This window comes from Staurois parvus, unplaced genomic scaffold, assembly GCF_062004578.1.
Source record: "Staurois parvus isolate SC_StPar_1 unplaced genomic scaffold, SC_StPar_1.0 ptg000715l, whole genome shotgun sequence".
In the NCBI taxonomy this organism is placed as follows: domain Eukaryota; kingdom Metazoa; phylum Chordata; class Amphibia; order Anura; family Ranidae; genus Staurois; species Staurois parvus.
In genome coordinates this window covers 518,289-543,143 of record NW_028318511.1, presented here as the reverse complement: position 1 = coordinate 543,143, position 24,855 = coordinate 518,289, and the positions used below count along the sequence as shown (strand labels likewise).

Sequence of the window (24,855 nt, the reverse complement as noted above, 5' to 3'; positions counted from 1 at the left end):
AATGTTTATTTTCTGCTCTTGTGAGCAGTTAGTTAGCAAAATAAAATATTGTCTTTAGAGATAAGTGAACTGATTTGGAGGTTTTAGCTGGAGGATACAGTGCATCCAGAAAGTATTCACAGTGCTTAACTTTTTGTTATGTTACAGCCTTATTCCAAAATGGATTAAATTCATTTTTTTCCTCATCATTCTACAAACAATACCCCATAATGACAACATGAAAGAAGTTTGTTTTGAAATCTTTGCAGTTTATTAAAAATAAAAAACAGAAAAAACATGTACATAAGTATTCACAGCCTTTGGCATGAAACTCAAAATCGAGCTCTGGTGCATCCTGTTCCCACTGATCATCCTTGAGATGTTTCCACAACTTTATTGTCCGCCTGTGGGAAATGCAGTTGATTGGACATGATCAGGAAAGGCATAAACCTGTCTATATAAGGTCCCACAGTTAACAGTGCATGTCAGAGCACAAACCAAGCCATGAAGTCCAAGGAATTGTCCGTAGACCTCCGAGACAGGATTGTATCAAGGCACAGATCTGGAGAAGGGTACAGAAAAATTTCTGCAGCATTGAAGGTCCCAATGAGCACAGTGGCCTCCATCATCCGTAAATGGAAGAAGTTTGGAACCATCAGGAATCTTCCTAGAGCGAGCCACCCAGCCAAAATGAGCTATTGAGGGAAAAGGGCCTTTGCCAAGGAAGTAACCAAGCACCCAATGGTCACTCTGAAAGAACTTCAGTGTTTCTCTGTGGAGAGAGGAGAACCTTCCAGAAGAACAACCATCTCTGCAGCACTCCACCAATCAGGCCTGTATGGTAGAGTGGACAGATGGAAGCCACTCCTCAGTAAAAGGCAAATGGCAGCCAGCCTGGAGTTTGCCAAAAGGCACCCAAGGGACTCTCAGACCATGAGAAACAAAACTCTCTGGTCTGATGAAACAAAGATTGAACTCTTTGGCCTGAATGTGAAGTGTCATGTCTGGCAAAAAAAAGGCACCACTCACCTCCTAGCCAATACCATCCCTACAGTGAAGCATGGTGGTGGCAGCATCATGCTGTGACGATGTTTTTCAGAGGCAGGAACTGGGAGACTAGTCAGAATTGAAGGAAAGATGAATGCAGCAATGTACAGAGACATCCTTGATGAAAACCTGTTCCAGAGTGCTCTGGACTTTAGACTGGGGCGACCGTTCATCTTTCCACAGGACAACAACCCTAAGCACACAGTCCACATAACAAAGGAGTGGCTACGGGCCAACTCTCTGAATGTCCTGGAATGGCCCAGCCAGAGCCCAGACTTGAACCCGAATGAACATCTCTGGAGAGCTCTGAAAATGGCTGTGCACTGATGCTCCCCATCCAACCTGATGGAGCTTGAGAGGTACTGCAAAGAAGAATGTGAGAAATTACCCAAAAATAGGTGTTCCAAGCCTGTAGCATCATACTCAAAACGACTTGAGGCTATAATTGGTGCTAAAGGTGCTTAAACAAAGTATTGAGCAAAGGCTATGAATACTTATGTACATGTGTTTTTTTTTATTTTTAATTTTTAATAAATTGCAAAGATTTCAAAACGAACTTCTTTCATGTTGTCATTATGGGGTATTGTTTGTAGAATGTTGAGGAAAAAAATTAATTTAATTAATTTTGGAATAAGGCTGTAACATAACAAAATGTGGCAAACATTAAGCGCTGTGAATACTTTCTGGATACACATACAGTGCGTGCAGCGAATTTCAGCCTAAACCACTAACAATCTATCAGCCTAGCTCTAAACTACTAACAGTCTGCAATGTTTTTCTTTATCATTTTGGTTTGTTTAAAATAAAATGTCCCACATATAGCAGCCCAGCACACCAGGCATACGGGGTGGTATCTCTCTAGGAGGAGGGCTCCGCCAGAGCGGTAGTGTTCCAGAGTTCCCCTACAGGCCATTGGAATCTTCAGACAGTCTTGTTCTGGGAGTCTTGTTCTGGGTTCCAGTCTTCAGCTGATTGTTTGGCTGGGCTGAGATGACATTACTCTCATGCATGCAAAGGAGTTCATTCATCTCAGCAGATGCCAACATTTTACACCGAGTTCTGTGCAAAGTATGGACAATTGGGTAGAAAACTTTTTTGCAGAAGAGACGTGCTACCTGCCTATTTTTTAAATTAAATTCCACTTTACCATATGAAAACTAGCCCATAAATCCTTTAAAGCGGAGTTCCACTCACCCTGTGGTGTCCCATGGTGGGTTCCCCCGCAGTCCATTTCACTGGCCATCCTGGATTCCTTCAGTGTGGGCACCCAGCTGTGCAGCTTGCGGCTTCACAGCTGGGTACCCACTGCGCATGCGCAAGTAGCGCTGCGCTTCATGAATGGTCCTGTAGTCTTCTGGGACCTGTCACGTGTCCCACAAGACTACAGTGAGGGAGGGAGGACACCTTCCGCTTCCGATCACCTAGGCGATCGGACCAGAAGTGGGAGCGGTTATCTGTCAAATTCGGGTACCCACTCCCCCCTGCCCCCCAAAGGTGCCAATCCTTAATGGGGAGCGGTTGAGCAGTCCTTAAAGCGGAACTTCCCCTTTTGGGTGGAGCTCCACTATAAATTCAAGTGGAGGTTTCAGTGATATTTACAATGCAAATTTTACACTCCAAGCACTTTATTAGGTACACCTGTTTAGTCATGCAGATATCTAATCAGCCAATCATGTGGCAGCAGCGCAACACATCAAATCATGCAGATACAAGTCAAGAACTTCAGTTAATATTTGCATCAAACCAAATATTCAGGAAAAAAACATGATCTCTGTGATTTTGTCCATGGTATGATTGTTGGTGCTAAGAGGGCTGGTTTGGTGTAAGCCCCGGTTCACACTGACAGCGTTTTCTGTGCGAATTCCACACCGCATCAGAATCACACTCTGTTCATGCGAACCGCTGTGGGTGTGTATGTTAGGTTAACAACACCCCAAAAGCGGTCCACAAATACCCATGCGATCCGATTCTAGTGCAGACCAAAAAAATGGTCCTGCACATTTTTGGTGTGGGCACAGTGTGATCAGAGCCAAACACAATGTATGTCTCCAGTCGCACCGCACACAAATCGCATTTGATTTGCACAGGAATGTGGTGCAGTTCCTGTGGGAATCACATGCAATATACCGCACCGCATATATGTGAACCCAGGCTTAGTCTTTCTGTAACTGGTGATCACCTGGGATTTTTATGTACAAGTTCCAGAGTTTACTGAGAAGGGTGCAAAAAACAAGAAACATCCAGTAAGCAGCAGTTTTGTCAATTTCTTTTTCACACCAAATATATCATCCTTGAAAGAGCTCTATTGAGACCAAATGGGACTTAGGTGGGGTAAATTATATTGTTGATCACTTACTTCTTTAACGTGTTACTAAACCCACAACAGTAAAATCAGTCTGTATATGCAGTAATGCATGCCTGTTATACTCACTGTGCAACCTTAGAGGTTAATCCTCTGCATTGTGTGAAAAGGCTGTTTGATCCTGTCTTCTCTGATCCTCCCCTTTACTGTCCCCGATCTATCTGCCATAGTATAGAGCAGCAGTGGCAAGTCTGCACATGCTCTGTTTGGTGTGTATTGCTAGAGAGCTTTTTTTTTGGAGGGTGCATGTGATTGGTACAGGACCAATCAGCGCTCTCCAGACAGAGAGTCATGGGCCATGCAGCCTCATAGGACAGTCAGAGGAGAATGAAAACTGCTCCTACAAGATTAACCAGTGCTCTGCTGGACACTGATAGAAGTCACAAGATAGCTATATACTGCTGATGAGAAAAGGTAAAAAAAACATTTCCATGTTGTGTGTGCTGTGGAAGACTGGATATAGTGAATGCAGAGTCCTGGGTTTAGTAACACTTAAATCCCACTGTGGTGCCTCATGTTTCAGTAATACATTGTTTCAGAGGTGGTACTGCATAGATTAAGTACAGTAGTGCTTTATGATGCTATGATTTGTTTGTAAACTTGTTTACAAGCTGAGCTGATAATACGCCAGTGCTTAGTTTAACAGTTTGATGAGAGTTTTCCTTCGTGTATCACCCAATCATGGAGGAGAGTGATCTGCTCCACTAAATGCTGTGTTTGGCTCTCCCTTATGGCTGTGTGATGGGTAGCTGCAATCTTAATTTACACCCCACTGCACAACTCCTTACTGTTCTGTTAGTGGATCCTGCTCAGATGCTCACACACTGTAGTTAACAGGAGACATTTTATTAGGTGCTTCTAGCTGCCATTATACATGTGTCTGCCTAGAACTACAACCAAAGAGAGGCAATAACACAGTTGTACCAGTATCTAAGTAGTGAGACCCCTAGACATATTGCTACATCCTTTCTCTTTTAAATAAAAGAACAATGAAATATAACAAACACAAATTGGTGAAGTAGAACATAGCTATAAGTTAAATATAATCCTTGAGGTGAGCCGGCTTTCTGATTGTTCTGCCAGATCGCGTAACATATGAGGTTTCTTCACAGAAATCTTGGTGTTCTTCTGATTCTGGCAGTCTATTTTCTGGGACTGTCTCTCTCTGCCTAGAGACCTCCCTATGCTCCTCAGCAGTCCCTGTTTCTTTGTTGCTGGTATTCATAGTCTCATCGCTTTGAGTGTCCATATACTGTTCCCAGGGCCCTGTATCATCTCCTTCTTGTGTTTTTCTCAGATGGCTCCGATTTCTCCTCCATCTTCTTCCTTCCTCTGTTATAATTTCATAGGACCGTGGTCCCAATTTCTGTACAACCTTCGCTTTTATCCAGTGTTTGTCATATTTGCCTATTGGCTGAATCCGTACATTTTCATTGCTCTGGAGAACAGGCAGATCTTTTGCAGATTTATTATAATAGAAAGCTTGCCTATCTTGATTCTTCGTTAGTTTGGCTTTAACATTGCCCACAAGCTTTGGCTTTAGTAGTTGACCTGCAGTTGGTAAGAGAGTCCTTGTACGTCTACTCATAAGCCGCTGTGCTGGACTAGTGTCTAGGCCTTGTGTGGGTGTGTTTCTGTGGTCCAGTATAGACAAGTATATCTCTGTACCTGCCTGTTTTGCCTTTTGCATGAGTCTTTTGGCTGTTTTTACTGCTGACTCCGCTTTACCATTACTCTGTGGATATCCAGGAGATGATGTCTGGTGTTCAAATTCCCACCTCTCCCTGAATTTTTTTAATTCTTCCGATGTAAATTGAGCGGCGTTGTCAGAGAACACAATATCCGGAATGCCATATCTGGCAAAATGGGCCTTGAGTTTTTTAATTACTGTTTTGGCCCTTGTGTCCTGTAAGCAGTCTATCTCCCAGAAGTTGGAAAAATAGTCCACAGTTGCCAAGTTATTCCTTGTCGTTCCACGTGAACAGATCTGTTCCTACTTTTGACCATGGTCTGTTTGGAATTGTATGTGGTTGCAATGTCTCTTTCGGTTGCTTATCATTGCACGATGCACATATTTCACACTGTGCTATAAAGTTTTTTATGTGGTCATTCATTCCAGGCCAATAAACATATTCTCGTGCACGACGTAGACATCCTTCTACACCTAAGTGAGTCGAGTGCAATCTTTCTATAATGGCTCTTCTAAGTGATTGTGGTATGACAGCCCTTTCTCCTTTAAAGATGATTCCATGCTGCACAGAGAGTTCATCTCTTATGTGAAAAAATGGAGAAACCTCCATTGGAGCATGCTGCTTGTGTTTTGGCCATCCCTTCAAGATGACAGTCGATAGGATCTGTAGAGTTTTATCTTCCGCTGTGCAGGTCTGTATTTGTTTCAGTCTGTCTTTTGAGACAGACAGATATTCACACATATTGATGCTTTCAATGTCTTTTTCTTCTTCATTTGTGATGGGTAAGTAAGCTCTGCTTAGGGCATCTGCAATCAGTAAATCCTTTCCTGGACAGTAACAAATGTTAAAATCATATTTCTGAAGCCTTAACAGCATACGCTGCAGTCTTTTTGGGGCATTCAGTAGTGGCTTCTTTGTAATACTTTCTAAAGGCTTGTGATCTGAATGCAACAATACTTGTTGACCGTAGGTGTACTGGTGAAATTTCTCTAACCCAAATACTACCGCTAGTAGTTCCTTCTCGATTTGAGCATATCCTTGCTCTGTTAGAGTTAACGCTCTGCTTGCATATGTGATTGGCTGTTTATCCTGCATTAGTGTGGCTCCAAGGCCGGTTTCTGAGGCATCACATTGTACTACCACTGCTTGATCTGGATCAAAATATTTTAGCGTTGCTGCGTCTGCAATAGCATTTTTCACTGACTGAAAAGCAGTTTCATGGCTTTCTGTCCATTCCCAGAGTACGTCTTTGTGAGTTAGCTGTCTCAGTGGCTCACACATGTCTGATAAATGCTTGCAAAATTTGGAAAGAAAAAAACACCATGCCCAGGAATCGTTGTACTCCACGTATATCTGTAGGTGTCGGCATGTCCTGTATTGCCCTCACCTTCTCTGGATTGACTTTAACACCATTTGAGGTAAGAAGATGTCCAATATATGGTACTTCTGTCATTTTTAGTTTGAATTTTTCCAGGTTCAGTTTGATTAGTTTTTTTCTACATCTGTCTAAGAATTGTATCATCTTTTTATCGTGATCCTTTGTTGCGGATTCTAGATCATCACCTTCCCCAACTATTAGTATATCATCTGCTATTATTTTTACTCCAGACAGTCCTTCCAAAGCTTGCATCAATTTTTGTTGGAACACTTCTGGAGCTGGGCTTACTCCCATTGGCATTCTCAGCCACTTATAGCGTCCAAATGGGGAAGTAAATGCTGTTAATAAACTTGATTCTTTATCCAGTTCCACGTGCCAGAACCCATTTTTCACATCACATACCGAAAATATTTTAGCCTTTGATAGATCTGGTAGAATATCTTCTATTGTTGGCATTGGATAGTGATTTCTTTTAAGGGCCTTGTTCAGTGGCTTAGGATCAATGCATATTCTTAACTTGCCTGATGGTTTTTTCACTATCACCAAACTGCTTATCCAGTCTGTGCTTTCCTGTACTGGTGCTATCATACCTCTGCTGTGCAAATCCTGCAGTTCCTCTTTAAGCGGTTGCATTAAGGCTACAGGTACTCTTCTTGTAGGCAGTCTGGTAGGCTGTATTGTATGATCAATTTCTAGTTTGTATTTACCTTCCAGGCACCCATCACCTTCAAATAAATCAGCATACTCTGTTTTTATGTGGTGAAAATCCAAAATGTATTCTGCCTTTTGTTTAGGATTTTGAGTATTCTCAGAAACTTCCAGAGCCATGATGTTATGGGACTGCACCTTTATTAAGTCCATAGCCTGAACTGCTTTAACTCCCAGCAAAGGAATGTGATCGTCCTCCTGCAACACAGTAAACTCCACTCTGTAGCTCTTTCTGTTACGTGGATTTCTTAATTTTAGCTTGCATGTTCCCATGGGTTTCAGAACACTTTTGTTGTACATGACCAGTACCTTATCAGTGGGCTCAATGGGAACCTGTTTGTTAAGCAGAGTAAATGGAATGACATTGCAGCTTGCTCCACAATCCAGCTGAAATCTTATGGGCTGTTCATCCACCATAAATATGGCAAAGAGCTGCTTTGCATCATTGGCTACTGGCTGTTTGACTACATTGACGTTCTCTGTTGCAGACTGCAGCTGCAGCCATGTGATGCCCTCTGTGCTGTCCTCGTCTGTGTCCTGGGTTACTGTGTGGACTTGTCTGTACTGTTTGCTGGTTTTGAATCTGCACACAGCTGAAAAGTGGTTCATCTTGCTACAAGTCCTGCAGGACTCCCCATACGCTGGACATTTCTCTTTGTCTCTTTCATGTCTTTTGCCACAGTATTTACACTGGACTGAGCTCACAGGGAGCCTGGACCTTGCTCTGCCTTTCACAGATACTGCATGTACTGAGGCATCACTGGTGCCCTCCATCATCTTCAGCCTGTCTTTAGTCAGCTCAGCAGCCCTGCAGATTTGTATACATTTCTCCAAAGCCAGCTCTTCCTCCCTCAGTAATCTTTCTCTGAGGTGAGAGTCTCTGATGCCACACACTATCCTGTCTCGGATAAGGGAGTCCCTGATGTCCCCAAATCCACAGGTTGCAGCCAGTCTCCTCAGCTCTGTCGCATATCTGTCCACACTGTCCCCAATCTCCTGATTCCTTGAGAAGAACTTATATCTCTCCACCGTCTCATTCTTTTTGGGGTCACAGTGCTTATCAAATGCTTGCAGTATGTCTGTCAGTGCCATGCTGTCTGTGAGCAGGGTCTCGGCTAGTTCTCTGCCTTTTTCCCCAATCAAGTAATAAAACAGCTTTACTTCCCTCTGCTCATCTCTGGGTGCCACTGTCAGGTCCACATACAGAGTAAACTCTTCCTTCCAGTGTCTCCATGTCTGTGAGAGATTGGAAGAAGTGACATCCAGTCTCTGAGGGGGTTTCAGGCCACTCTCCATAGTGCAGTCTGATAGGGACTCTGTACTTACAGTTGCTGATTCTCTGTACAGTTCCAGTGTCACACAATCTGTATTTGCAGACACAAGACTTGCTATTCAGAGGTCCAGTGCCCAGCTGCCACCATGTTCTGTTAGTCAATCCTGCTCAGATGCTCACACACTGTAGTTAGTAGCAGACATTTTATTAGGTGCTTCTAGCTGCCATTATACATGTGTCTGCCTAGAACTACAACCAAAGAGAGGCAATAACACAGTTGTACCAGTATCTAAGTAGTGAGACCCCTAGAGGCCATACACAGCATATAACATATTGCTACACTTACCATATCAATAACCTCTAGACTCTTCAAAAATCAGCTCACACATACCCCAAACATTGCAGTGGTAGACAGGGAGTCTCAGGTTTACAATGGGCCTGGCACCCCTCCTGAGATAGCCTGAGTCCACTAGGTTGGCACAGACTGTAATAGCACACCGGGGGTATTGCCTGTTGTACTGAAGCACTTTTACAATCCAATGATTCTGAATGCTTGCTGTAAAAAGCAAGGACATAGCTTAAGGCTGACATTTTAAAAACTTAAGGCTATGTTCACACTGGCTTTGTCAGCAGGCATCAGACAGGCGTTTGGGAAGCATTTTTAACGCTTCTCAAACACCTATGAAAATTCTGCACAGGCTAGCACACAGTGCTGTTCACACGGAAGCGTTAGCGTCGCGGCAAAACTGACGCCTCGTGACGAGTCGGGAGGAGTTGAAGCCTCCCATTCAAGTCTATGGTGCCGCTCCGCAAACGCCTGGCAGGCGTTTGCGGTGCGGTTGTGATATAGTTGCGGAGCATTAATACCATTTCACTTCATTATAGGAGATTGTGGTGCGGTTTTAATGCGAGGCAAACGCCTATCAACTGCCTCAAAACCACGCATAGGGCGTTTTGGGAGTGTTTGAGGAGTATTAAAAATGCTTCCCAAACGCCTGTCAAACGCTATAGGGGCATTTGGCAAGAGTTAGAAATAAAGTCAGGTGTGAACGAGCCCTAACAGTGACAATGCTCCTACTGCAGCCATGATTACCACTACATAGGAAGGACCAAGAGCTGCACCATGCAGGGACCTCACATGCCTTGTGGTGGTCAGCACCACTGTAAGCGTTTCTCCAATATGGCCTCTCTTAAACTTTTAATCCCAGAAGAACTCTTAAAGCGGAGCTCCACCCAAAAGGGGAAGTTCCGCTCTAAGTCTTTGTCCCCCGCTCCCCATTAAGGATTGGCACCTTTAGGAAGCGGGCGGGGGGGCGGGTACCCGGGTACCTGTCAAATTCGGAATTAGGCGATCTGAAGTGGAAGTTGTCCTCCTCCCCCCCCCTGCCAGTAGTCTTCTGGGACATGTAACAGATCCCAGAAGACTACGGGGACCATTCAAAAAGTGCAGCGCTTCTCGTGCTTGCGCAGTGGGCACCCGGCTGTGAAGCCGCAAGAAGCAGTCACAGCCGGGTGCCCACATTGGGATGCCAGCGCCAGGGAGAGAAGACGGCCAGTGAAACCAGCAGTGGTGAAGACACCGCTGGACCTACCCGTGCTGCCATTCGCTGCCATGGCTGTCAGTCATTGAGTCCTGGCCGGTGATTACTTGCCGGCGCCCGCTGATTGCCGAGCATCTCCAATGGGGAGCAGAACCGTTTGTAAACAAAACTGTTCTCCTCCCTGTCAGCTCGTGCACACTGATTTGCATGGCTGTGCATAGCACAGCCATGCAAAGCAGTGTGCTTACAGTGAGGTGTTAACACACGGCAAGACCCTGGTAAAACAGCACACAGTTAACCCTTTGATCGCCCCTCATGTTAACCCCTTCCTGCCCAGTGCCATTAGTACAGAGTCGGTGCTTTTTATTAGCACTGATCACTGTATTGGTGTCACTGGGGATGTCAGTGACACCAAGTCAGTTCCCCCCAGTGTCAGAATGCCCGTTGCAGTCCTTCTATAAGTCACTGATCGCCGCTATTACTAGTAAAAATTAAAGAAAAAAAAATCCCAGTATATATGCCACCATTTGTAAACACTATAACTTTCACGTAAACCAATTAATTTACACGTATTGGAATTTGTTTTAGTAAAGACATGTAACAATACATTTTGGCCTAAATTTATGATGAAATTTGATTTTTAAAATTTTTTTACTGAACATGTTTAATAGCAAAAAGTCAAAAATATTGTTTTTTTCTCAAAATTGTCAGTCTTTTTTTATAGCACAAAAAATAAAAACTGCACAGGCGATGAAATATCACTAAAAGAAAGCTCAATTAGTGGGAAAAAAAGGATGTAAATTTCATCTGGGTGCACTGTTGCATGACCGCGCAATTTTCAGTTAAAGTAACGCAGCACCATAAAGTAAAAAATGGCCTGGTCAGGAAGGGGGGTAAATCCTCAGAAGGGCAAGTGGATAACCTTGCCCCCATCTAAGAAAAAACACACATAGAATAATTTAGTTGGAAAAAAAGGGCAAGGCCACAGCTTTATTTAAATTCAAACACGGACCAATTCAAAATAACCATTTTAACCAGTGCCAGTCACAGATGTACTATGAGCACATTTTAACATTAGGTTAAACAAGTCTAAAGGGTCCTGTCCTGATCATAAGTGCTGGACAGACATTAGACCAATTCAAACATTCTAATCAAGGGCACAGCCCATTATGGCAACTTTATTGCTGGCAAGGTGCAAAATCCACTGAAGAAGCTGTGACATGCTAAAAATAGGGTGGGCAACTCCTCCAAAACGCAGTTCTTCAAATGTCAAGATTTTACCTCAGAACAGTATTATATAAAAAAAAAAGCACTGACACTGTACTAATGGCACTGGGCAGGAAGGGGTTAACATGAGGGGCAATCAAAGGGTTAACTGTGTGCAGGGAGTGTTTTACTAGGGGGCGGTGTAAGTGTGCTTCACTGTAACAGGGGTATGGAAATTTTTTAAGAAACTACTTGTCCCTGGACTATATCGGGGTTTCAATCTATTTGTCCCTGGACTATATCGAGGTTTCAAGCTACTTGTCCCTGGACTATATCGGGGTTTCAATCTACTTGTCCCTGGACTATATCGGGGTTTCAATCTACTTGTCCCTGAACTATATCGGGGTTTCAATCTACTTGTCCCTGGACTATATCGGGGTTACAATCTACTTGTCCCTGGACTATATCGGGGTTTCAATCTACTTGTCCCTGGACTATATCGGGTTCCAATCTACTTGTCCCTGGACTATATCGGGGTTCCAATCTACTTGTCCCTGGACTATATCGAGGTTTCAATCTACTTGTCCCTGGACTATATTGTGGGTTTCAATCTACTTGTCCCTGGACTATATCGGGGTTTCAATCTACTTGTCCCTGGACTATATCGGGGTTCCAATCTGCTTGTCCCTGGACTATATCGGGGTTACAATCTACTTGTCCCTGGACTATATCGGGGTTTCAATCTACTTGTCCCTGGACTATATCGGGTTCCAATCTACTTGTCCCTGGACTATATCGGGGTTCCAATCTACTTGTCCCTGGACTATATAGAGGTTTCAATCTACTTGTCCCTGGACTATATCGTGGGTTTCAATCTACTTGTCCCTGGACTATATCGGGGTTTCAATCTACTTGTCCCTGGACTATATCGGGGTTCCAATCTGCTTGTCCCTGGACTATATCGGGGTTCCAATCTACTTGTCCCTGGACTATATCGGGGTTCCAATCTGCTTGTCCCTGGACTATATCGGGGTTCCAATCTGCTTGTCCCTGGACTATATCGGGGTTCCAATCTACTTGTCCCTGGACTATATCAGGGTTTCAATCTACTTGTCCCTGGACTATATCGGGGTTCCAATCTACTTGTCCCTGGACTATATCGGGGTTTCAATCTACTTGCCCCTGGACTATATCGGGGTTTCAATCTACTTGTCCCTGGACTATATCGGGGTTTCAATCTACTTGTCCCTGGACTATATCGGGGTTTCAATCTACTTGTCCCTGGAATATATCGGGGTTTCAATCTACTTGTCCCTGGACTATATCGGGGTTTCAATCTACTTGTCCCCGAACTATATCGGGGTTCCAATCTACTTGTCCCCGGACTACATCGGGGTTCCAATCTACTTGTCCCCGGACTACATCGGGGTTCCAATCTACTTGTCCCCGGACTACATCGGGGTTCCAATCTACTTGTCCCCGGACTATATTGGGGTTTCAATCTACTTGTCCCCGAACTATATCGGGGTTCCAATCTACTTGTCCCCGGACTATATCGGGGTTCCAATCTACTTGTCCCTGGACTATATCGGGGTTCCAATCTACTTGTCCCTCATGAAAATCTGCTTGTAACAAAAAAAAAAAGAAACATTTTTGCCAGGATGGAAAATACAATTTTTTTTTAATAGGCAGAGGTGCTTTGAGCAATGTCTGGGGCTTTTAAAAACAAAAAGGGATTTATGGCAACTTAAACTGCTAGAACATTTCTTAGAACCCCCAAACATTATATTTTTTTTTTAAAGCAGAGGCTCTAGAGAATATTGCAATTTTGTAACACAGTACTTGGCAGCAGTTTTTCAAACGCAATTTTTTTGGTAAAAATACACTTTTTTTTCATTTTAATGCAAAGAAACCCACAATACTAAACCCGATTTTTTGGTAAAATATAAAAGATGTTACGCTGAATAAATAGATACCAAACGTCACGCTTTAAAATTGCGCACACCCGTGCAGTGGCAACAAACAACATAAGTTGTACTATCCATAGGTGACACTTTGAAAGTCTTTACAGGTTCCCACCTTAGATTTACAGAGGAGGTCTGATGCTATTACTGCCTATTGAGCTGACATTTTCAGTGATGCATCACGAGTGGACTTTTTTTATCACTTTTATTGCCGTCACAAGGAATGTAAACATCCATTGTGACAGCAATAGGCAATGACAGGTGCTCTTTATTGAGAGATCTGGGGTCAATAAGACCCCAGATCCTTCCTCTGCCCTTAAAAGCATTTGATCACACAAGATCGGTGTGACCAAATGCTTTCCATTTTTTAAAATACAGCCATTTACATTCTCATCGCTTCCTGTTTCCTACATCATAGAGGCGGACAGAGCGGTTTCAATCTTTGTCTACCTTCATGATTGGTCAGTGGAAGCACCAGATGGTCGATCAGGTGTCCTGGTGCGACAATACAGCTCACGCTTGTAAAAGCGATCCAGTGGCTAGTTAGATACTTGTATTCCTTTTACAAGAGAGCTGACCGTCAGTTCTAATTCTTGCTGCTTGCTCGCAGCAGGGCTAAATATAAGGAAGAACCTCTTGCCCGGTGCCTGGACCTGCACGTCCCAGGCAACGGGCTATAGGAATTGCACATCCCTGCTGTAATCATACTGCTCTGGATGGCTTTGCACAGCCATCCAGCGTAGTGTGCCTGAGCTGACAGGGAGGAAGACTGTTAGTAAACAAAACAGTCCTCCTCCCTGTCAGAGATCCTCGGTAATCACTGGGTGCTGGCAAGTAATTACTGGCCGGGACCCGGTGATCGACAGCCACGGCGGTGAACGGCGGCGCAGGTAGGGCTCATGCGCGCCCCCTACCCAGAAGTGCAAAATCACTTTATATATATATATATATATATATCTGTGTGTGTGTGTGATTTTGCGCACCCGTGCCACCCTGTAGCAGTATTTCTGCTATAGGGCAATCGGGAAGCTGTTAAATACAAGTATTTACTGCACATAGATAAATGCTTAGGACATGTTTACACTGCTATGCCTGTGCTATCTTTCTAAGAAATGTATAAACTCCCACACGTGCCACTCAAACACAGCGGCCATGTCCCAGGGTCAGTGACAAAAAGCTGATGTGGGTGCACAGATAGATATTTAAAAGTATAACAATGTGTATGTATCAGAGCAATGGTCTGTTTGTGGCTGTCTACACCAGGGTTTCTCAACCTTTTTTCAGTCAAGGCACCCTTTAAAATTATGGACAGTCTTGAGGCACCGCACTCTAATATATGAAAAATGGTTCCAATATTTTTATATAATGCAGCAACATCCACACATGTAGGATACCCAACATTAGAGGTGATTTATTCTTCCAAAGCAAATACACTTTTGCACACTGGTACTGACTAGTATTCCAATGTTTCTCTTCTCCCTCAGTTTTTCTCCATCACTGAGCTAATGTGACCCCAGCACTGATGGAGAGGGGCAGGGGAGGGTCACACTAGGATGCTGTGTAGGCCACTGACATCCTCCTTATCAACTGATGATGTCATTGCTTGTCAGGATGTGAGTGGCTAGAAGATCATAATGGCACACAATGAAAACCTATGGCTTTATGTAACTAGAAGGCAGGCTTGTTCCACTCGCAGGCTTTTATACAAGTTTTGGGCAGTTTTTAGACATTTTGCCAAGGCACCCCTGAGGAAACCTCAAGGCACCCCTGAGGAAACCTCAAGGCACCCCTGAGGAAATCTCGAGGCACCCCTAAGGAAACCTCAAGGCACCTCAGGGTGCCTCTACACCCTGGTTGAGAAAGGCTGGTCTACACACACTTGTGTTCTATGTGCAGTAGATATAAATGCATGCAAGGGTATAGGAAGAATTGCAGACTGGAGAAACATTACTATAGAAACATTAGGAATCCACGCAAGAGACTGGGAACAATTTTGGATTGGCTATTCCACACTTTCCTGTCAGGAAATGATTTCCTTCCTTTTTCCTCCTAATACAAATGCATGCTGAATTCAGGCATAACATTCATACAGCTAGGACAAGACGTTTTGGGGCTCTTTCTTCAGGGAAAAGGTACAGTTTGTTTATAAACATATTTATATAGTAAAGATTTATCACTAGGAAACATTTAGTGCCGGTTCACATATGTGCGGATTGGATGAAGTTTGAACCGCATCCAATCCGCATGACATGTGAAAAAACATTGCTTCCTATGGTGCCTGTTCACATATATCCAATGCACTGGCGGGGCGGTTTCAATGCGGTTTTATTTATTTATTTCAGGTATTTATATAGCGCCATCAATTTATGCTGCGCTTTACATATATATATTGTACATTCACATCGGTCCCTAGCCCACAAGGGGTGTACAGTCTAAGGTCCCTAACTTTCCTTTCATACATACACATACTAGGACCAATTAACCTACCAGCATGTCTTTGTAGTGTGGGAGGAAACTGGAGTACCTGGAGGCACAGGGAGAGCATGCACACTCCAGGCAGGTGGTGCCGTGGCTGGAATTCGAACCAACAACCCTAGTACTGCCAGGCGGAAGTGCTAACCATTTTATAAAGAGTCATGTCCGATTTCTGAACAGCGTGGTCTGGTTCAGGTGCAGATTTAGGGTTCCTACCTCATTCCTTTAGGCTCGGTTCACACCTATACAGGTTGTGTTTGAGCCATTTCTGCATTGCGGTTTGCGTTGCGTTTTGTATTTTTGCACCTGTGTTTTTTATGCATTTTGCGGGGGGGCTTTTTCAGTTTTTTCTTCTTGTTCCTAGGCAGATTTAAAACGCATCAAAAACACAGCAAAAATGCACTACATGCTCTTCTGCATCGTTTCCATTGAAGTCTATAGAACCAAAACCGCAACTTTTTGCATTTAAAAAACTCCCTGACCCTCTCCAAAAAACGTACGGGTGAAAACGCGGAGATATGAACCTGTCTCATAGGAAATCATGTTAAATGGACTGTACTGCGTTTCTGCAAAATGCTGCAGAAAACTCTTCGGTGTGAACCTAGGGTCAAAACTGAACACATTAATTATACAGGTTCTGGGGCTGATTAAGGTGATAATTAAACTCACTTAGTGCCTTATTTGCATAAAATCAATGTCAGAACATGTGCAATTAATATGAGTTCGGTTTTAAAGGGATGAGGTGGCAACCCTATGCAGATTACAGGCTATTGATTTCTATGAGAACTGTTTCTAAACTGCATATGTGTGAACAAGATCCTGAGCTAATCCTGTCCTGAACCTGACCTAAACCTGACGTGAACCTGTGAAAAACTACTGTATCAATTAGCTGTGAAACCCGAGCTTCAATCCGCACCGCACATGTGTAAATCAGCTCTTACCCTAGGTTCAAAGCTAATGCCCCGTACACACGATAAGAAAATCATATGAAAAATTTTGCGGAACCACTGATCGAACGATTTTCCCTTCGTTGATGAGCAGGATGTTTTAACCGATAACGATTTTGTGAATGAAAAAATCCAGTGAAAAATGTTGTTGTTTCGCATACGAACGACCGATTTTCTATGCGTTGGTATGACGGTCGTATGAAAAAAATCTATCAAGCGCTATGAGCGGAAACAGAAGATGACCCGGATTTTTATGTCCAAGGAATCGTCGTAAACACGAACGAAAAATCCAAATGTTAAAAGTAGATTGGCCTAATGAGATAATGAAACCAGAATTCTGCATATTCTAATTTATGTATCACTATTTATGTATATAGATAATGTAATAAACTATATTATACTCATTGCTGTTAATTCTCGTGTATATCGCGCGTTCTGGCCAGAAGGGCGTGGCTACAATGTCACCTGACACTGCATCACTTCCACTTGTACGGAAGACGTCAACAGTACGTATTGCCAGATGAACGATTTTTTTTTGATTGGTTAATGTGGGCCACATGTAGTGCGTTTTTGACACATTTTTGATTCGTTTTGCGTTTTAAACATGCCTAGCAACAAAAAAAAAAACTTAAACCACATCAAAAACGCAACGCATTGCAGAAACAAGTGAAACACAACCTGCATAGGTGTGAACCTAACCTTAGGGCGGTGTAAATGTTAGTCAGCAGTATGTAGGTTGGTCTAGTAAAGCTGATGATAAAAGAACATTGTCAGAATTTATGTATACTGTTCTACCGTGTTGCCTGGGGAATACCTGGAGGGAGCAGCCATGAATGGGCCAGTGATGTCAAAAGGGCCAAACATGACCTCTACTCGCTTTTAATTACTAATTCTGTTTGAACTAAACATTTTATACAGCATTTCTCATTTTATGTCAGCTTTTCTTTCTGCTGTAAGGCTAGGTTCACATCTGTGCAGGTGGTGCCCCTGCGGATCTGCATGAAAATCCATGCAGCTGCACCACCTGCACAGTGAAATGCGGACCCGCGGGCAGGTGCCATTAGTTCTAATGGCATGCCGCCCGCACTGGAAAACGCAACCATACTGGGAACCGAGGTACCTGTGCGGGCTGCGTTTTCAGAAGAAGTGCAGGGACTTCTTCCCTGCCTGTCACGGGGCATGGGAGTCCATTAAAATGAATGGGTTCTTGTGCCGCGCAAAACGTTGCCCGCACGGCCGCATATATGTGAACCGGGGCTTAGAGGCTCATGTAATACACTAAACAGAGGCATTGCAGCTGATTTATTAAAACCGAAACTCAGAATGTGGTGCAGCTGAGCATAGTAACCAATCAGCTTCTAACTTCTGCTTGTTCAATTACGCTTTGACAATAAGCCCCCAGTGAAATCGCAAACAAAACGCACAATTTTAAATCGTATCCAGTGTGAACCAAGCCTAAGCCCTGGTTCACACCGCCGTGATTTCAGGTGCAATTTGGGAATTGCAATCTTTGCTGAAATCAGATCTAATGAATGTGAGTGTCTTAACATACGCGATTTGCTGCAGCGCTGTTTCAAAAGTAGTTCTTGTAATACTTTTTCTGCAGTTTGTTGCGATTTCACATATAGACTACAATAGAAATCGCACTGCAAAACACAATAAATAGTTGGGAAATCTTCAGAAAATGCTGTGAAATCACAAACAAAATGCACGATTTTAAATCACATTCAGTGTGAACCAAGCCTAAGCCCTGGTTCACACTGCTGCGATTTCAGGTGCAATTTGGGAATTGAAATCGTACCTGATATCGGATCTAATGAATGTGAGTATCTTAACATACGCAATTTGCTGCAGCGCTGTTTCAAAAGTAGTTCTTGTATTACTTTTTCTGCAGTTTGTTTTGCGATTTCACATATAGAATACAATAGAAATCGCACTGCAAAACGCAATGAAAACACAAGAAATCATTGGGAAATCTTCAGAAAATGTGGTAAAATCACAAACAAAACGCATGATTTTAAATAGCATCCAGTGTGAACCAAGCCTAGGGCCTCATGCACACAGGGCGTTTTTGAAGCCACTTTTAGTGGCGTCAGGCGTTTTTTTTTTACTGCTTGTAAACAGTCCTCCATATTATCCTATGTGCTCATGCACACATAGACTTATAGGAGCGTTTACTGGCAGGAAAAAAAATCCATGGCCAATGCATCCAGCAGCAGCAGCGTTTTGGCAGAAAAAACGCTTGACGTGTGTAAATACGTTTCACCACGTGTTAACACTAGGTGCATTTAGCGCTTGCGCGTTAATTAATTTCAATGGGCAGAATAAATTATTATTCTGGCCAATGAAATGAATTAACGCCCAAGCGCTTGAGGCTTTGCAAACACGCCTAAACGCTTATAAATGCGTTAGATATTTTTACAAGCATCAGGCGTTTTACTGCAAAAATGCTGCTGCCAGGAGTAAGGCTTCTAGAAGAGCTGATTCACACATGTACAGTACGGATTGAAGCTTAGGTTTCACAGCAATTGATACAGTAGTTGTTCACAGGTTCATGTCAGGTTTAGGTCAGATTCAGGACAGGATTAGCTCAGGATCTTGTCCTGTTCACACATATGCAGTTTAGGAATGGTTCCCATAGAAGTCAACAGACTGTAATCTGCACCTGAACCTGAAGCCACTGCTCAGAAATCAGACATGACTCTTCTTAAAACCGCACTGAATCTGCACTGAATCTGCACCGCCAGTGCACCGGACATAAGTGAACAGGTACCATAGGAAGCAATGTTTTTTCACATGGCATACGGATTGGACGTGGTTCAAACTGCATCCAATCCGCATATATGTGAATGGGCACTAAAGTATAAATCCAACAGGATATAAATAACAACTTTGCTTGTAATCCAATAGGTACAAATTAGCAGGCTGATGGTTAAAAAAAATGCCAGCTCCAACCGACTAGCGTATGTGATGCCGTCACGTCTAGTCCACACCCTACATGTTTCGTCGTAAACAACATCTTCAGGGGAAAGGCTATACGTATTTTTTTTTTACTTCCTGCGTGCATGAGGCCTAAAACCTGGAAGCTGATTGGTTTCTGCGCACAGCTGCGCCAGATTCTGTGTGCACCAGTTTTAGTAAATCCCCTCAATTGTATCTATTATAATTATATTTTGGATCTTTTGTTTTTAATTATTTATGTCTTAGGTTTTTAGATATGTTGCTGTAATAAATTTGTAATGAATAAGTTGCATTTTGCCTCTCTGTGTGGCTGAAAATGGACTGTTGGAGCTATCAGGAGGGCATGCTGACATCTAAAATTTTAAACCAGGGCCTTGTGCATGTAACTACACCTCTGCCTCTTGCCATTTCTGAAATAGGATGCTGAAAGAGCTGACTGCTATAAATAGTAATCATAATGCCTAATTTTTCCTATTATCATTTGCCAAAGTATACAGTATTTTAATGCTTTTTTTTTCTACCAGGTACAGTACAGTGGAAGAGGAGCGCTTCCTCACTATGACAACAATCATGGCTAAAAGTGCAAATACAACTAGTCCCACCGCCACCAGCACCACCCATGTTCCAGCTTCAGGGATTTGGGCGTGGATAGAGAACATTTTAAATAAAATACCTTGTAAGTACTGCAACTGTTCTTAAATCAGAACTTTACCCATAACAACTTGATACAAAAACAACGTTCTTTAGCAAGGAACATACATTCCACATTAATAATTATGCTACCAAAATTAGTGTGTACTGTAAATTGCCTCCAGTATTATTCCTGTTTCGTCTTCCTGGAGGCTACCATTTTGCTGAAGCCAAGCAGTAAATCTTTAGCCTGTCAGCAGATCGGTCTCTAGTGGCTCTGATTTTCGGCACAGTTCCAAAAAAGAGAGCAACTGAGCATGTGCAAATCAGGGTTTAACAGTGTATTACTGGATTTTAAACAGTATAGGCACTTCTTTTTAATGTTTTACATAGCTATACCTGCAAAAGGGACCAGTCTGAAGTGATCCATCAGGATGTACGTTTTTAAATAAAGTTCCACTTTACTCTTTGTAAAAATCTTTGTTAGGTGAAGTCACAGTTCTGGAAAAGGGTGGTTCAGATTTTGTGGTTTTCACAATCCATTCCCAAGATTTAACAGGCAAAGACGGTTCTGGCAACTTATAATGGTGCAGTGAAGCGAGGCTTGAGGAACTTAAGGAGTAAGGATAGCTATGAGGGCCTCCGAACACTTGGACAGGCCACTCTAAGCTTCCAACAGTTCTGGTGTTTTTCATGATATCACATACACGTGCCTTACTTCATTGGTCAAAGCCACATACCCCCTCCCTATCCTATCATCATCTGGTGTGCCATTGATGAACTGTGCAAAATGCATAATTCCATGTTGGAAGCACATTGGATGACATGCTTGTGTCACTATGAATCACATAGAAGGAGCAGTAGGGGTTATTTACTAAAACTCGAGAGTGCAAAATCTGGTGCAGCTCAAAGAAACCAATCAGCTTCCAGATTTTTTTGCAAAGCTTAACTGAACAAGCTGAAGTTAGAAGCTAGTTGGCTGCCATGCACAGCTGCACCAGATTCCTTCTGCACCAGTTTTAGTAAATTTTCCCCACTGCATTATTAAAAACATGCTGTACAGTTTGCCTGCATCCCCCAACATGTGATTACAAGGTAGAAATTGAAAGACTCCAGCCTCCAATGCTGTAAATCAAACAGCCCAATGCACCAACTGACCACAGTGGTGGAGACCTTGCACTGTTGCACCAATGATACTAAGATTTTTGGCTTCTGAATACTGGTTGATTTTGGTGATAAAGTATTAGTGCGCCCCTTTATTTTAACTTATTAACGTTCAGCACCAATAAAATAATCAGGAATAAATTTTGTTGCTAATGTGCAACCCTTTACACTAACATTATCCCTAAAGCTGGCAACACATGCGGCAATTTTAAATTTATTTTAATGACTTTTCATCAACCAGGAATTATAAGGAGTTATCGCAAAGGTTTAAGCAATGTACCACTCACAAGTGCCAATCTGATTGATTGCGAAGGCAAAACTGAGATATAAAAATATAGACAACTGCAATCAAACTGGAATGGAATTAAACAGAAAAAAATATGGCAATCTCATACAAAATCATCAGATTGTTTGATCAGGGCCACTTTGATTCCCTCTTTTTTGTGATCAGTCAAAACCACCATTATCTTCGATTGCCTTGCACTTTTGACAAAATAGAAACAAAATTTGATTGCTGAATTCAATTTCCACCTGATTGGCCAGTTTACCAACTGGTAATTCTAAACTCATTCCAAAAACCCATCGCTTCTCCTGGTATGAAGGAAGATTTTTGACGTCTAATTAACTAATTTTGATTAAAATGTTAAAACATATATACAATTCTTGTACTTATAACAACATCAGGTATGTAAAGTAAAACCAAATATGTAAATACTTGCCTTGTCTTTCAGACATTCATTTTTAAATGTCTGAAAGAAAAAATAAAAACACATTGTATTTGTTCTTTTATCCCCTTTGCTTGTGTATTTGTCCTTACTGTCTTTTTTCCTCCCTGTATAATCAGTACCACGATGGGCAATCTACATTTTGTTCGCTGTGGCAGTTTTCTTAATCCTGCTAATCATCATCTGTTGTTGTTGCTGTTGTTGTAAGCGTAAAAAGAAAGTCAAAGAGAAAGAAAAGATCAAACTTGAATCAGTGAAGAACAGTGTCACCACAAGCTTGGTAAGTTCTGTAAAGATAAATTAAAAACATAAAGCCATTTCTAGTCAGTGGTATATGTGGAGAAAGGGACTAGGTTTGCTCTGTTTTCCACAATGTAAAATATATAAAGGAGTCAACAATTACAAATGAAACTCTATATTAATGGATACAAAAAGTAGGTGGACCTCACAACAATAAAATACTCTTTCACCCTGGTTCTGAGAGATGTAAAAAAAACAGAAAATATCTGAAGACTGAAAGCTGTGAATACAGATTTGTATGTTACTGTTCTATTAGGTTAATTATTCTTAGACAGTTACATACTGTAGCTATAGTCCCTGAAAAACAGGTCTATCAAGTTCATACAAAACTTTAAAGATGACAAAAGCTAGGCAAAATACAACCATTGTGCATTTAGTAATTACATTATTTATTGATAAACTGTTTATTTTCATTTTAAATATTCATATTATTTTTTTAAAAGCGTGATATAATTTTCATTGCCAGATATAGTAAGTACTCCAAAATCTAACCGTCCTTAAAGTGGAACTACAATGTATTTGAGCACCACAAACCAAAAGCGCTATTTAATTCATTTTTAAAATTCAAAGCAAACTCACTCACCCATCCATGTCTCCATGATTAATTTTGCTGATAAATCACTTAGAAAAACACCCCCTAGCATTTCTGGTTGTGGCCATATTCAGTAAGGGCAGATGATGCATGTAGCAATTACTATCTGGAATCCATCTGCCTTTAGCTCAGCCATATAGGCAAGAGGGTGTACTTAGCTGAGAAAACCCCTCCTCCCTCCTCAAGACTCCTGGGATGTGTGACATCATTTGACTAGGCCTGGAACCAGAAAGTATAAAAAGAAATGTAAAAAACAGTTAAAAGAAATAGCAAATACCATATATTTTCCTATCTATTTACTAAGGCTAGTAGCATAAGGATTCAAAATAGTCAATGTTGACTGAGAGAGTAAAGTTCCACTTTGAAACAGCAGTTTCAACTAAAAAGCAGTTACCATATTAAACATGAACATCTTTAAAGGCCGGTTCACAGCATTGTGGTGTGTTAGCGCACATGCATTTCTGTATGTTATGCTGCATGGTAATGTGCACTGTGCTAAGGCAAACCATTCACTTGAGTATACCATTCTTGTAGTACACGGTCAGTGCATTGTGGTGTTTCACTATTTTGCCGTGCACGTCAGTCGGGAAGGAGTAATGTGCATTCAGTAAACTAAGTGTTACTCTAAGGCAATAGAGTGAAGGGGTCCTAAATGTTGCAGGTCAAGATTAGTGGTCCTAGCATTAGTAATTAGGGACTGTCCTTCCATGATAACACCGAGCAGAAGTAAGGTTTTTATTTTTTTCAAAAATTATCTAAAGCCCAAATTGTGATTTTTTTTTTTTTTTTTTTAGTAAGGAATGGTTAAAATCCAAATAGGGAATTCCTTTCCTAGACAGTTGTCATTGCAACAAGTGTCCCCTTTGCAGGGGCGGACTGACCATTTGAGCACTCGGGCACTGCCCAAGGGCCCGGGGTCAGTAAGGGGCCCCATGGGATGCCCCTGGTACCTTTCATAGGCTTGTTTGAGTGTGGGCGAGGACTGAGGGGCCCCATGATCCGTATTGCCCAGGGGCCCCATGAGTTCTCAGTCCACCCCTGCCCCTTTGGAAAGCTAACACTCCATCACTGTTTTGGTGACAGCTCAAACGTTTGGATTTTCCCTTGCTTTCAGTCCTGGTTACAATGGTCAGCAGGAGAATGTGAGGAGCATAGGAATTTGAATTTGCCAAGCAGGGACACAAACAGCAATAAAAACATGACAGCATTGCTAACCCTATCCTGATTCCAGCCAAACTCAAAAGAGCTTACTTCATAGAACTTATGCTGTAAATGTTTTGCTAATGTTCTGTAGGTGCAGCCAGATGTAGAAGGACTACAGAAATCGCAGGAAAATGAGTATCGTGGCCGATTGCAGTACTCACTGGAATACAGTTTTCCAAAAGAGGAGGTAAGAAGACTACTTCTAATACAATCTTAAAATCACAGACTGGGGCCAAATGTCTAACTATAGCCAAAGCAGACAATGCTTATACTGTGTGTGTGTTTTTAACCTACAGAGGACTGAATTCAAAGACACCCAAAAATCAAAGTGAAAAAAGTATGCAAGAAACTAGTCCATGTTGCTGAAATTTTATTGCAGCAACTCAAAATGTAGGGAAAAAATTGTCAGTGGCCTCCACCTGTAAAACCATTCCTGTTTTGGGGGTCGTCTCATTGTCAAACATGGTGGGGGAAACATTCTGCTTTTGGGGTGTTTTTCTGCTAAGGGGACAGAACAACTGCACCACATCAAAGGGACGATGGACGGGGCAATGTACCATCAAATCTTGGGTGAGAACCTTCTTCCCTCAGCCAGGGCATTGAAAATGGGTCGTGGATGGGTCTTCCAGCATGACAATGACCCTAAACATACGGCCAAGGCAACAAAGGAGTGGCTCAAGGAGAAGCACATTAAGGTCCTGGAGTGGCC

General features: G+C 42.4%; 1 protein-coding gene across 2 annotated transcripts in view; it reads left to right on the top strand.

The window, feature by feature from the left end:
* The window catches only part of LOC149445605 (synaptotagmin-1-like), a 90,678-nt gene that overhangs the window by 40,211 nt on the left and 25,612 nt on the right, over positions 1-24,855 (top strand). The window contains exons 1-4 of one of the 2 annotated variants that reach the window (XM_089653520.1): positions 15,237-15,281; positions 20,057-20,208; positions 22,171-22,331; positions 24,238-24,333. In XM_089653520.1, the coding sequence (XP_089509646.1) occupies positions 20,091-20,208; positions 22,171-22,331; positions 24,238-24,333 (375 nt within the window). In that variant the 5' untranslated portion in view covers positions 15,237-15,281; positions 20,057-20,090. Of the gene's footprint in view, positions 1-15,236; positions 15,282-20,056; positions 20,209-22,170; positions 22,332-24,237; positions 24,334-24,855 lie in introns of those variants that run through there. The other variant, XM_089653519.1, reaches the window with a different exon arrangement.